Below are 14,114 nucleotides of genomic sequence, written 5' to 3'. Positions count from 1 at the left end.
AACTTCTTGTCTGAGTAGAGCTCAGGTTCTGTGTTAATACCAGAAACAGGTCAGAGAAAGACGGTAAATCAGTTTAAACTAAAACCAGCTGTGACTGGATTCTGTGTAACTTTAACTAGCTGGAGTTCAGTCACTGTGGTTTGGTTTTAATCTGCTCTGTACTTCCTGTGAACACGTGTAAACATGTCAGATTCTGGTTTTAACTCAGTCTTGAAGAAATATTCAGTCAGGTCTGTGTAGGTCAGTGTACTCACCAGTGTTTGCAGAGATTCTGCTGGTTAGTTGAGAAAAACCTGATGGATTCAGCTGAAAACACAGAGACTCGTCTGGACTGCAGCTCTGCTGTCGCTCTGACAAACTGTCACTTTCATCTCAGGAAATGTGACCTTGAAGCTTTTTCTTGTTGCTCCTCCTCTCAGTGAAGCTCTGTCAGTTTTAGTGACTCATTGTGAAACTTGTTGACAAAGTTTTGGAACAAGTTTTTACTTTTTTGTTTCTTGGTCTTTTCTCAGCAGTGGAAGTTTACAGCAGCCAGAAGAAGATACAGTTACAAATAAAGCACATAAGAAAAGAAGTCAGTGGAAGATATTCAAGAACAAACTGTATCTTTAGATCAACAGGCCACAACGCTCCCTCTGCAATCCCACCAACACTCCAGTGTTCAGCTCACTGTTGAGTCTGTCATTTCACTTTTCTGCTGCTTTACAAACTGTTCAGCATCTTTTCTTTGTCAGACTTTTGTTGTGTGATTTCTAACCTGTCACATTACAGGGAGGAAATACAGAAAGTGGGCTTCACTGTGATTTTAAAATACTTTCAAAGCCGCCTTAAAGGTCCAGTGTGTAGGATTTAGGACGATGTATCAGCAGAAATGAAATATAATATTAATAATTGTGTTTTCATTAGTGTGTAATCACCTGAAACTAAGAATCGTTGTGTTTTCGCTACTTTAGAAAGAGACTTTTATATCCACGGAGGGAGCAGCTCCTCTTCCACAAAGTCTGTCAGGTTTCTACGGTAGCCCAGAACGGACAAACCAAACACTTTAGCAACTGCACTAGGAGAGGGTGAGGCGAGGGGTGTGTAGTTGGTTTTAGCCTCACTGCTGCATGCTACTAAATCCTCCATGCTGGACTTTTAAGTCAAATTAAAATTGTGTTTTTTAGAAAAATCTCCTCAGAGAAGGAGACACCACTCAAAGATCAGTAGTCTGTCTGATAAAACACAGAGGGATTTATAATTATCACTTTTATTTCCTCGCTTTATTTTGAAAATCCTGAAGTGCAGACAGAGCAGAAGAGCGTCAGGCTGCAGTTTGTTAAAATCTCCACCAGAGGGCGACCTCAGCTGTCATTTAATCTCTACTAAAATTTGTGTTGTGTTCATTTCACCTTCTCAAACATAACAACAGCTTTACTTTACATTAAATGACCTCATACACTTTACATTATCTGACATCAGATGACTCGACATAACACTCAGTACATCTTCTGTTCAGGCTCATTCTCTCTGACTCACACATCATGCAGGTGTTTGGTTTCTAAAACAGATGAATCAGAGAAGAGTCGACCACCTGCTGCAGGTTTTGTTCTTCTTATAAGAAGCTGTTATGTGTTTGAGTCACTGACTGGTTGAGGTCGATGTCATCAGACAGGATGGTCTGCAGCAGGAGACAAGTGGATGTCTTGTCTGTAATGTCGACTTTTTTCATTTGAGCCTTCTTCTACATTTGTACATTTGTCCCCTGGTTTCCTCTGAGACGTCACGTTACATTATATAGGATCCAAAAACAGAAAGATTTAGTTCCACTGAGATATTTAACAGAGGGAGAGGAACGTCCTCAAGATCCTGAACTGGACTTGAACTCTCACCTTAGGCAACATCTGGACAGCTGCACCGCTCTGTGTTCAAAAACCTTCATCAGTATTTTATAATAACAAATTATTGACAGACCTTGTGAGTTTGTGAAAGAGGAAAACGTTTGCTGGAGGCGATGGAGAAGTTTTGTATTATAACAACCTGCCACTTTATCATGTGATAACCAGAAAAGATTGATTGAATAAGAGAGATATGTTATTTTATGAAAATAATGAGTTCTGTGATATAAAGTGAAATCTTTTTAATAACCAGAATCATTTGTATCCAGTAATAACAAGCAAATATTTTATAACTTTTCTCCTTATGACAAGAGACTGAGGGTTTTTGTTGTGGTGGTGGCTCCACTAGAGGGCGACCTCAGATCTCTGGTTTAGTTCATATCAGCTGTTCAAACCTTCAATAACATGACATCATCTCACACTACCAGCTGTCTCAGGTGTGATGGAGGATTGGAGCTCCTCAGCTCAAGTCAGTCTGAGAACAGCTGATGGTGTTTTTAATCACATGATTTGGTCGTCATTAGAAACATCAGCTGTTGATATCAATAACAAACTAAATAATGATTCAGACACAATAAAATGTTTTGTTGCTTTTTCTATTTTATTCATAAAGAAAAAATCAAATTATTTTTGCACTATTTATAACATTTTTGTCAGGATGCAGCTCTTCTTATATTTACAATGATCAGACAATAAAAAGGTTAAACTCAACACACAAATGTTTCATATATCTGAGTACATTGTTTTCTGATGATTTAACAGTGTTGAAGGCAGGTAATGCAGTTATTAGAATAAATGAGGCTACATTAGATAATATCAATCAATGTGGTAAAACAACATGTATACATCATACATCACCAATAAATGTACATTTATTACATTAAATGATGTGAATCTTTCTGTAGAAAATCAAATGTTTGTTCTACTCAGTGTGATTGACAGGAGAGATGATCAGAGGGGCAGAGTTTTCACCACCATCATTAGGACATGGACAAAAGTATGGGTGGAGTTTCTGAGTGAAGCAGCAGCCAGTAAAGGAGTAGATAAGAGCTGCAGCATCAACGTCATAAAAGGAGACCAGACCCTCCTCATAATCCACAAACACCCCCACCTTCTCAGGCCGACACTTCAGAGAGAGACGGACTGGAGGGCCAGCAAAAGCTTTGTACTCATTTTCATTCCTCAAACATATCGTCCAGTAACCATCCTGAGGAGATTCTGTGATGTCTCCCTTCCTGTTGATCGACTCTCTGGCCACTCCTAAATCCCAGTCAGTCTTCTCTTTAACTTGAACCTCATAATAAAATCTTCCTGAAGAGAAACTCTGCTTTGCTAAGACACAGGGACAATAATCAAATCTCTCTGGGTTGTCTGGGAGATTCTTCTTTACATCAGTGTCATATACTTGTTTTCCATCATCAGACAGCATGAGGTTTGGTTGTGCTGTATCAGGATCAAGTGTCACATCCACTGCATACTGCTGGACCCTCTTCAGCTCAAGCAGCTTCTTCATCTGTTTACTGAGCGTCTCCTCCAGCTGATTCACAGCTCTCACCACAGTCCCCTCATATGAAGGAGGACAGAAGCTGACTCCTGTCCAGTCCTTGGTGGGTGGAGCAGTGTTCAGTGATGGGGAGCTCTGGAAAAGTAGTTTCGACCAAGGCATAGAGCCTCTCTTCTTCAACTCAGAAATTTTTATCCTCGCGTTCAGTGATGGGAAGCTTTGGAGGAGGTGGAGGTGGTCTTCAGACTGTGAGAGCTGCTCCACCTCAGAGCTTCTCTTCTCCAGCTCAGAGATTTCCTGTTCCAGCTCTCTGATGAAGCCTTCAGCCTGTTTCTCTGTCTGTCTCTGCTTCTCTTTGATGGTGTCGATGAGCTCGGCCTGGCTTCTCTCAACAGACTCCTTCAGAGCGGTGAAGACCTGAACACCAGCTGCTATCTCTCTGTCTGCATCTTTCTTACTGAGCTCCACTGAGCGCTTCATCTCCTGAATCTTCAGTCGTGTCTTCTGGATCATCTGCTGAATTTCAGCGTCTCTCTTCCCCAGCTCTGCCTTCTTTCCTTCATATTCTTCTTTCAGAGGAACAACATCATGTGTCTTGTGGTCTAAAACAGTGCAGAGCATGCAGACACACATCTGGTCGGTCTTACAGAACAGCTCCAGCAGTTTATCGTGCTTCGTACACATCCTGTCTTCCAGGTTCTCCACAGGGTCGATCAGCTGATGTCTTTTCAGGCCTGACATTGTCAGATGAGGCTCCAGGTGAGTCTCACAGTAGGAGGCCAGACACACCAGGCAGGACTTCAGGGCCTTCAGTTTGGTTCCAGTGCAGACGTCACAGGGAACTTCTCCTGGTTTGGAAACTTGTTGCTCTGAGCTGCTGCTGCTGGCTTTCTGTTGAGCTGACTGTCTGAACTGAGCAGCCATCTCAGAGATGAACGTGTTGACCTGCAGCTCAGGTCTGGTGTTGAAAATCTGTTTACAGTTGGGACACTGACACTTGTCATTTTTATCCCAGTGTTGAGTGATGCAGGTTTTACAGAAGTTGTGTCCACATGATGTGGCGACTGGATCAGTGAACACATCCAGACAGATGGAGCACAGAAACTGATCTTCAATCAGCAGACAGCTGGCAGCAGACATGTTTACAGTCTGAGGACAAACAAAAAAAACACTTAATTGGATGAAACTAAACAATGATTGGTTTAATATTCAGAGAATCATCATGAATTCAGTTGTTTTATTGGCAGCAGGAGGACAGTTTGCTTCCAGCTGTCGTGCTTCAGTGTCGAATTTGAGACCATCAAAAAACCACCATTAAAACATTTGACTTAATTGGCCTCATGTAGCATTATTGATGAAGATTATTAATTTCTCACGTGTAATTAACTGATGTGGTCTCATATTTTAAAGAAAATGTCCTTTAACAGAGTCGATGTAATGTGACCCAGTGACTCAAACATCACAATCTAAATGTATTATTACACTGGCAGGTCTCTTCACTGATTTGAGACCATTTTAATATTTAACTTAACACATTTATTATGATTTCCTGTGAATGAAAAAAATCGTTTGCCTAAAACAGTGAATTTAAGTATTTTAATTACATGTACAATTTTCCATCACATCCGTCACATTTAATGCAAAGTTTTCATGTTGAGTCGATGTGATTAAATAATTTAGTCTGATTAAATTAAATGAATGCAGAGTTACATAAACCTCATGTGTTTCTTTAATTATTAATGTAAAGTTATGTGGAACTTCTACATAAACATTTTGTGTGTTTCAACTGGTTAATGATTCAAGTTTTATACATAACATTAAAAACATTAAACATTAAAAAACATGTAATATTTGTTGTTCTGTCTCCTGTAATAAGGTGCACACCTCGTTATTTCATTTTCCACATTGAAACTCTGCATTTAATGTGACATTTACATTGAACGTGTGTAGAATTAGATGAAACATTTACATGTAATTAATATAATGAAAGTCACAGTTTCAGGCTGATAATATATTTTGCCAGTATTTGTCTTTATTATTTCTGTTATTGAAGAAAAATAAATAAAGAGCTTTAGTGTCAGAGAGTCAGCTTGGAGGAGGAGGAGGTGCAGAGAGAGGATGAAGATACAGAGAGCAGAGAATCACACACATTGAATGTGAAGAAGAAAAGATGGAAGCTGCAGGAAACTGAAGCTGTTTCTCTCTACAACCCTCAGCCACTGATGGGTGGCAGTTAAAGTGGCGGCGCCCTGAGTGAAACTTCCTGTCTGAGTAGAGCTCAGGTTCTGTGTTAATACCAGAAACAGGTCAGAGAAAGACGGTAAATCAGTTTAAACTAAAACCAGCTGTGACTGGATTCTGTGTAACTTTAACTAGCTGGAGTTCAGTCACTGTGGTTTGGTTTTAATCTGCTCTGTACTTCCTGTGAACAGTGTAAACATGTCAGATTCTGGTTTTAACTCAGTCTTGAAGAAATATTCAGTCAGGTCTGTGTAGGTCAGTGTACTCACCAGTGTTTGCAGAGATTCTGCTGGTTAGTTGAGAAAAACCTGATGGATTCAGCTGAAAACAGAGAGACTCGTCTGGACTGCAGCTCTGCTGTCGCTCTGACAAACTTTCACTTTCATTTCAGGAAATGTGACGCAGTTTTTTCTTCTTGTTGCTCCTCCTCTCAGTGAAGCTCTGTCAGTTTAAGTGACTCAGTGTGAAACTTGTTGACAAAGTTTTGGAACAAGTTTTTGTTTTGTTGTGTCGTTGGTTTCAGCCTCACTGCTACATGCTACTAAATCCTCCATGCTGGACTTTTAAGTCAAATTAAAATTGTGTATTGTAGAAAAATCTCCTCAGAGAGAGGAGACACCACTCAAAAATCAGTAGTCTGTCTGATAAAACAGAGGGATTTATAATTATCACTTTTATTTCCTCACTTTATTTTGAAAATCCTGAAGTGTAGACGGAGCAGAAGAGCGTCAGGCTGCAGTTTGTTAAAATCTCCACCAGAGGGCGACCTCAGCTGTCATTTAATCTCTACTAACATTGGTGTTGTGTTCATTTCACCTCCTCAAACAGCTGAACATCATTAAACCTGACTCACACATCATGCAGGTGTTTGGTTTCTAAAACAGATGAGTCAGAGAAGAGTCGACCACCTGCTGCAGGTTTTGTTCTTGTTGTAAGAAGCTGTGTGTGTTCGAGTCACTGACACTGCAGAGGTCGATGTCATCAGACAGAAAAGCAAACAAGTAGATATTTGGATGAATGTTATGTAAAATGTAGCATTCAATTTTTTCATTTTCCTTTTTAAACATTGAGTAGATTTATCTCCAAGTTTCCTCTGAGTCAAACTTATTGTAAAACTGATTTTAGTAGTAACGTCCTGAAGATCCCAGACTGGACTTGAACTCTCATAGGCCACATCTGGACAGCTGCGCCGCTCTGTGGCTCAAAAACGTTCAACTTGTGAAAATATTAAATGGATCCCTCGTAGTGATGAAACCAGAGAATCATCAGCTGTTTTTGTCCCACTCCTCCACCAGGACCTCGTGTCTAAACTGCTCTCATCAGCTGATATCCTCACAGGCACTCAGAGAGACTCTCTTAAAACTTGATGTTTCACCTGGATGGAGATGGTTTTGCAGGAAACATCAATTTTTAGGGAGTCTCAGGGCCGGACTTGTGCTCACAGCTAACATCGTCGAGGACCAGCCAATCACAGCTGGACAAGGCAGAACAGGAGCTCACATACGCTGTGAAACATCAACATTTCAATTAAATGTAGGCACCAAAACTACTTTGTTTATGTTAAGGAAAGGTTCATGGTTTTGATTAAAATAAATGCATTAATAACATAATTATGTCATTTAAGTTACATTTGTCCGTATGTAAGTACCAGTAGGCAAAGAAAAAGGAGCAGAGTTTGGTTGGATGGGTTGTTTAATTTTAATTTAATTTAATTTTATCTCATATCAATGCAGACAACATCCAGAGAATCGGATCAGGACGTCGTCTACATTTGAGATTGTGTTGTGTGGCAGTGTCGCTCACTGCTGGTGAAATGCTGCCCCCTATTTGTTCTGATTATAAATTAAATTCATGGCAAACATGACATATTGCACCTTTGTTATTAATTATGATATAAATATGTTTATGCAGTTTTTTTTTCATTAATTATTTTTCCTAGTAATATTTAACATCTTAAAAGTGTATAATATATTGAATACATATATCTACAGTAAGTGTTTGCTTTCAGCCCTCTGAGGGAGAAAGTTTGTGCAGCAGATTCTTATTTGTTTTGTTTTATATGTTTACATTTTATTTTGTTTGTTTTAATCTAAATTTTCTTCTTTTTGAAAAGTAGAATACTTAAATAAAATTGCATCCTTTTAGCCGTTGAATTAGTTTTTAAATCAGTTTGTTTATTTACATTCATTTGTGTAAAAGTTTGAAACGGGCAGACTGATTTGCGGCCTCGTGTGTAAAAAGCCATTTGACCTTTTCTTTATCGTGTTTGTCGCTGGTTTACTTCGGCAGGATCCCAGAGGAGCGTTTTCATAATAAGCTTGTTTGGGCCCCTTTGAGACCCGCTGACAGTCAAATTCAATTAAAACATGATGCCAACATCCCGGCAAACACTCCCTACTACTCTCAGAGAAACGCTGGCTTTCAAAGTCAATTGTGTCCGATGTGAAGAGCCGGCCTTCATGTCCCCGTCTGGAGCCTTTTCACGTGCTAAAATAAGAGTTTCCCCCTCTCTCCCCGAGTCGACATGAGCAAAGTGAGCGCTGTGAAAGGCCCAGAGAGAGCTTCCATTTGATGACTGGCAGCCTCAGGTCTTGTGTCTGTGTGACACTATGAGCCTCTACAAAAGCCCGTCCTTTCTCCTGCTGCAGAATAACAGTGGGAGAAAAGAAAAGAGGTGGTGCATGATGGAGGAGGGGGGATTTTAGAGAGGGAGAGAGGGAAAAAAAAGGGGGTCTGGCTTTTGAAACCGGCCCGGCGCAGATGTACAGGGCAGGAGGATTAGGCTGCGGGTGTTGGTGACGTTCACCCGGCTCGACTCTCCCTCCATCGTGGCCCTTTGTGGCTCCCGGCAGCCTCGGGATGGTAAGCTGCCTGCCGGCGTGCCAACGGTGCTCAATGTGCGCCCGACAATGGTGGAACGACCTCCCCCCCACCCAGTAAACTCACCCCTCCTCACCCACTGCAACTCCTCACACAGAGGATGTGATGGGGGAGTTAATGCCACCCCATCTGACCAGCAACAGTGAGGCTGTGTGTGTGATGATGGTTGATGAACAACCTGTTCACGCACTCACAATGTGGGGACCGTAATTTCATCCGGGGACACGAGAACGGTCCCAGAAAGACAACATTTAATTTTAAGTCCAATTTCACACATCAAGTCGAGATCGCTGTCGAAGTGATTTAATTACATATGTCTTGATCCAACTTTACATCAGTTGCAGGCATTTTGTAGGTATATTTGATGCTAGTTTGGAGTTTCTTCCTGGAAAATCATTAAAAATGTTGATGACTCATCCTGCACTCGTGGGTGTATATACATTTTTCGTCCAATAAACGCTTTCTTTATTTTATGACGCTGCCGTGGATGTATAAAAAGAGGAACGCTGCCGGAGCACAGTGGTGTTCAGGACCGGGACGAACAGAGGACAGATGGAGTACCCAGATGATTTATGGAGTTTCCTGGTACAGATATCGGTAGCTTTGGTGCTAAAGTAAGTGCGAACTGCTGTAAACGTAACGTTAGCTGCAATTAGCTTGGAGAGCCGTCCTGTTCTGTTGCTGCTCGTCATCTCTGGCGCAGCTCAACATGACATGCCTAAACTATGACATTTTTATGGTTTTCCGTGAAATGGCTCAACAACTATTGGATGGATTGTCATGAAATTTGGTCTAGGCGTCCCCGTCTTCACATTAAAGGTCCTATTTGTAAGAAAAGAGTCCCAACTCGTCAAATACTGACGCTTTGGGATGTTAGGTCGGGATGGTCGCCACCCCCAAAACGTCAGCACGTGAGATAAATTCTACTTTTCTTACAAATAGGACCTTTAAGCATGATTTGTTGTAACTCTGATGACCTCTTAACTTTTTATCCGGCGCCATCATCAGGTCAAAATTTCAATTTGTCCAGAAAGAAGTAATGACGGTACCATCAGCCCCAGTTGTTCTCAACATTATAGCTGCTGTATCAGTGAGGGTAGACAGTCTGATATTGGCACTTAAATATATAGTATTCAACATTTCTGCATTACAATGACTTGTGAGATATTTTGTTGAGTTGTGTACATCATCCTGAATGTTTCCATGTTTTCAAAAATGTTCAACGCAGAGAAATCTTCTGGGAGAGAGTCAGAAAGTGAGGGAAAAAACATAACCTCGTCCGTACGTTTCTGCCTCAGTCATGCAGATAGATTTTAATCGGCAGATGTTTCAGCAAGGAAGACAACATCTCCCATGATCCCACGTTACTTACATCTTTTAGAGATGTAAAACGTAAAAACAAGAGGCGTATCTCATGCAGCCAGTGTAGTTACATGATCCAATCTTTTGTTTTGTTTTGATTGAGAGCCCCCTAGTGGCAGAAATTACATAATACCATCTCCGTCCCTAAGCACAGCCTCACAGAGCTGCTAGCTTGGCTGCAGACTCTCCATTCTCACTTTCACACAAGTTTGTTTCATTTTGACGCAGGAAAAAATTTCACTTCCTGATCCTCGCACATCGTCCTCACACATCACCCGGCGCTGAAAGAGACGAGAGGGAGAAGGAGAGGGACAAGCACATATTCTCAGAGTGCATTGTGGAGAGGAATGCCATTGAATTTGGGTGTTTTTTCATGCGCCAGCCCTCTTTTGTGTGCAGGCTAAGGAAGTCCATTGTGCGGGCAGACACCCTGAGAAAAGAGGCGAGCTTGGAGCCGTTGTCTGCCGGTGCTTCTGCAGCGCTCCAGCCCTAAAAAGACCTGAATGAAGCTCTGCCATCGGAAGCAGCCGGCCCGAACCGAGAGACAATGCCACTGGGCAACTTTGAAGACCAGCAACAATTAAAAATGCAGCTTCACTATATTAATTATGCATTCATGCTTTTGTCTTGTGTTTTTTTTTTTTTTCTTCTTTCATGGGAGGGGAGAATAGGGGGAGCTGTGAGGTTTAAGATTCAACAGGTCTGAGACAGAGAGAGAGATTACAGTGGAAACACAGCACATGCAAACGATTTCTGCGAATGCTGCTGCTGGAAATTCATTGAGGGAGACGTGTGTGTGGTTGGACGTGAGTTTCGGGGGTTTGCGAACACTTCAGAGGAAGATGAGCATTAAAAAACTACCTAATAAAACCAAACTTTGTTTCTGCTGCAGCGCTGAATAAAAGCACGCAGATCCAGAGAGCTCTGCAAAACTCTCAGTTTCATCTTGCAGAGCATGTTGCTAGGAAACTCTGAGTTTCAGCTCGGAGTTGCACTCTGCAGACTCTTTTTCTTTTTAGGCCTTTCTCCTCTCTCCTCCCTCGGTTGCCGGCAGGACACACATAAAGCAGCTTTCTGAAGGCATTGAGGTGAATTTCTGCTGGCTGGCGGCTCTGTCAGGTGGCTCTGTTGTGCTCCGAGTCGCCAGCGAACGGCTCCTTTTGGACCGGTGGGAAGGTTTATTCAGCAAAAGCCAAGAGTGCTTTGAAAAATCGCTCTGTTTGGGAGGAATTCATGCCTCGTTTACAACCGAATCTGTCACACTTAGGACAGAACGTTTAATCACAGGGGCTCCCCCTGCTGGCCATTTCAGCTTATTGACCAAGTACTTAAAAATACATTTTGGTGACGTGTTTGTGAAGTAAAAACAGCGATGGAGGAGCTGGAAGAGACACCTTTGAGTCCATTGGGTAGTAACAGAGTACATGCAGTTGTGCTTTAGTACAACTGTAATCAGAATACTTTTAAAAATCTGTAATTAAATGTGGATGTAAGTGATACGAGTCACAGCTGGGAATCGATCCCGAGTCGTCAGACGTTGAGGTAACCTTCACTCCTCAAACCTGTACGACACAGTCCAACACACTCATTTCAAAACAACAGGACAGGAAGCAGACAGAGGGAACAGAAAGTGAACTGGATGTTCAGCAGTAAAACAGGTTTCTGTGTCACTCAGAAAAACTACCGGAGATCAATTGTAATTAGCTTCAGGAGGTTTGTGGCTGCTGTAAACAAACCGAAGTGGAGCGGATGGAGTTTCAGACAAACGTCCAGTCAGAGTCTATTATTAAATCCTCTCCATGTCAACGTGCTTTTACTTTTCAGAACGAAATGTTGAGCAAAACAAAATTTTAATAACTCACCCTTCAAGAAGATACCTGAGACATCGAGGGCCAACTGCTCAGTTTTTCCACTTTATCTTTATTTGTACATTCATTTATATTTTTGTTCTTATGCCTGAACCTCTCCTGAGTTTCATTTGGTCCGTGTGTGCGCTTCAAAGTTTGATGGTACCCCTCTAGCATCCTTTTCTGGAAGCGACCCGCTAATGCAGTCTCATAACGAGTGAGACAGTCCACCTCAGGGGGAGGTCCAGCTGGTTGGGTTGGACTTCTCTCCGGACGCAGGGTTCACATCTCGTTTGTGACTGAGCCTCAAGAGTGATTTGTTTTTAATAGAGTTATGTCACTTTTTTAAGTTTTATTTGTTACTTTAACCCAAAGTATGATATTTTACTGTTACTAAGTAGTTGTTTTTTTTTGTCTAACCCAAATATTACAGTACACAAGATTGGTCTTGGTTTCAAGACCGCTTTCTGAAGGTCTCGGTCTCGGAATCGACCACATTTTTACTCGGTCTCGTTTCAGTCTCGGACAAAGAGGACTCTGGATTTTATTTCAAGACCAGTCAGGACCAAACGTGCAGGGATGTCACTGTATCATATAATTGTGTGACACCTTCTGATCTTAAAGGGGCGCTACGTAGCTCTGGAGGAGAAATTCAAACTCAGAATTGTAATATTTACAATATTAATGAGGTAATAACACATCAGTGAATAAACAAGCTGTTCTCAGAAGAAAATTAGGTCCCACAACACTGTTTGAAGCTAGAAAAGTGGCAGGGTCCGCCACATATAAACAAAGTAAAACAGTATAAATTAAAATTAAGGTCAGTCGTAGATCTTTCTCTCGAGCCTTTACTTATGTATGTATGTGCGTCACTATGTAACAGGTGTTAAAATATATATAAACATATATATTTATATAAAATATTACAACTGTACTGCAGCCATGGTTACCAGCTGTAGCGCTGTTATTTTAGATCACACTACCTTGCTCGGACTCTGCCTCTGATTGGCTACATCCTGCCCGTTAAGTAATGCGCATGTGCAACTCTCATCAAAGATTGATCAGAGGCGAGATGTCTCACTCTGTAGCTAAAACTGAGCATGTAAAACAATGAAAATTGTGTTGCTTTAAGGTCAGTTTGTTTATTCAGTTTGTTAATCAGCCAGTGAAGATCTTTCTCTTCTCATTAACATTTCTTCCCCCAAACTACGTACTGCTCCTTTAACATTTGTTCATCGCATTACAAATTTTTCACCTTTTTCCAGGTGAACTTCACGTGACGGCCGGACAACTGAGGAAATGTCTTCAAGCTGCAGCAGTTTCTTCGTTCGTGACGGTGCGTTGCGGAGTGCAGCTGGGGTCAGAGGTCACGTGTGTTGGCAGCGTGTATCTCACCATGTGTTTCAAATACAAGCAGGAGCGCATGAATGAACGCCTGAATGCAAAGCTCATTAGTGCTGCAGGAGACTGTGTGAGGAGAGTCAGAGATCGTATAGTTGAAGTGAACGCAGAAGTGCCTCAACACATTCCTGCCTCTTTATTAAGGTGATCTGTGACCTCGTCTGTCCCAGAATAGAAAGTTTTTCCATTGTGTGTGTGCGAGTGTGTAGTGGTCGAGGCTAATACAGCGCATATCGGACCTCTCCTCTCCTAAAAAGGAACTTGTTGTCAGTTGAGAGACCACTTAGTGCTCTTATACTCTCGTCAGTGTGCAGATAAAAGCGAATCGGACCTGCTGTTTTCTGAAGCCTCCTCCACTGGAGAGGCTGGAGAGGAGCGTTTTGTTTCTCTGCTGGTATGCAGAGAGCGGCCCGGACGCACAAAGACGCCGGTAATAACAGTTAATCTTCGCAAAGGTTCAATGGCTGCCAACCAACGAAACCAACCATCCAGCCGGCTGCGATTCAGAGCCGGCCCAACAATGGCAACGAAACATCAAAGTGGGAGGGAGAGCGGAGCGGCCGGTTCCCATCACCTAAATCAACAAGGCCTCGGCAGAAAGTAAACATGTAGAAGGAGTCACATTGAGGCGGATGTTACAGACTGTTTGTTTGGACTCCTAAATGTGCCACAACAGACGTTTCCACCTTAATTAAACATCCAATTAGTGTGTGTGTTTCTCTGAAAAGGATTTCTCTGAACCGAACACAGGTTTTAACTCAGTGCTGCCTCGACTGTGTTCAGGGTCGTGAGTTACTACTGTCTCTTTTTGTAAAACAGGTTTTAGTGACACAAAACATACAGACAGTTATTGTAAAAAGACACTCGGGAGAAAACAAAAAGTAAGGAGCATCTGAAAAGTCGTGAAATAATAAATGATCCAGAACAGCAGCTGCGGTTCTGTTTGTCCTTCTCCTGGCTGATATCTGTCGCTCTGCTGCGAACTTGACCGGTGTGATCGAT

At 41.9% G+C, this 14,114-nt stretch overlaps 2 protein-coding genes across 5 annotated transcripts in view; one reads left to right on the top strand and one right to left on the bottom strand.

Annotated features, from left to right (window-relative positions):
• Nucleotides 1–14,114, top strand: part of ptprz1a (protein tyrosine phosphatase receptor type Z1a) — a 143,552-nt gene that overhangs the window by 43,914 nt on the left and 85,524 nt on the right. The gene's annotated exons all lie outside the window — the stretch shown is intronic.
• Nucleotides 1,038–6,615, bottom strand: LOC311264488 (E3 ubiquitin-protein ligase TRIM39-like). Its single transcript, XM_084365383.1, has 2 exons — nucleotides 5,892–6,615; nucleotides 1,038–4,530 (listed from the first exon to the last, which is right to left on the bottom strand). The coding sequence occupies exon 2, from the start codon at nucleotides 4,519–4,521 to the stop codon at nucleotides 2,800–2,802; it is 1,722 nt and encodes a 573-aa protein (XP_084221509.1). The 5' UTR covers nucleotides 4,522–4,530; nucleotides 5,892–6,615; the 3' UTR covers nucleotides 1,038–2,799.

Source organism: Pagrus pagrus, assembly GCF_965226575.1.
Source record: "Pagrus pagrus genome assembly, chromosome: 10".
In the NCBI taxonomy this organism is placed as follows: Eukaryota; Metazoa; Chordata; class Actinopteri; order Spariformes; family Sparidae; genus Pagrus; species Pagrus pagrus.
The sequence above is the reverse complement of the archived record's forward strand: the minus strand, read 5'-3'. Positions and strand labels throughout refer to the sequence as shown.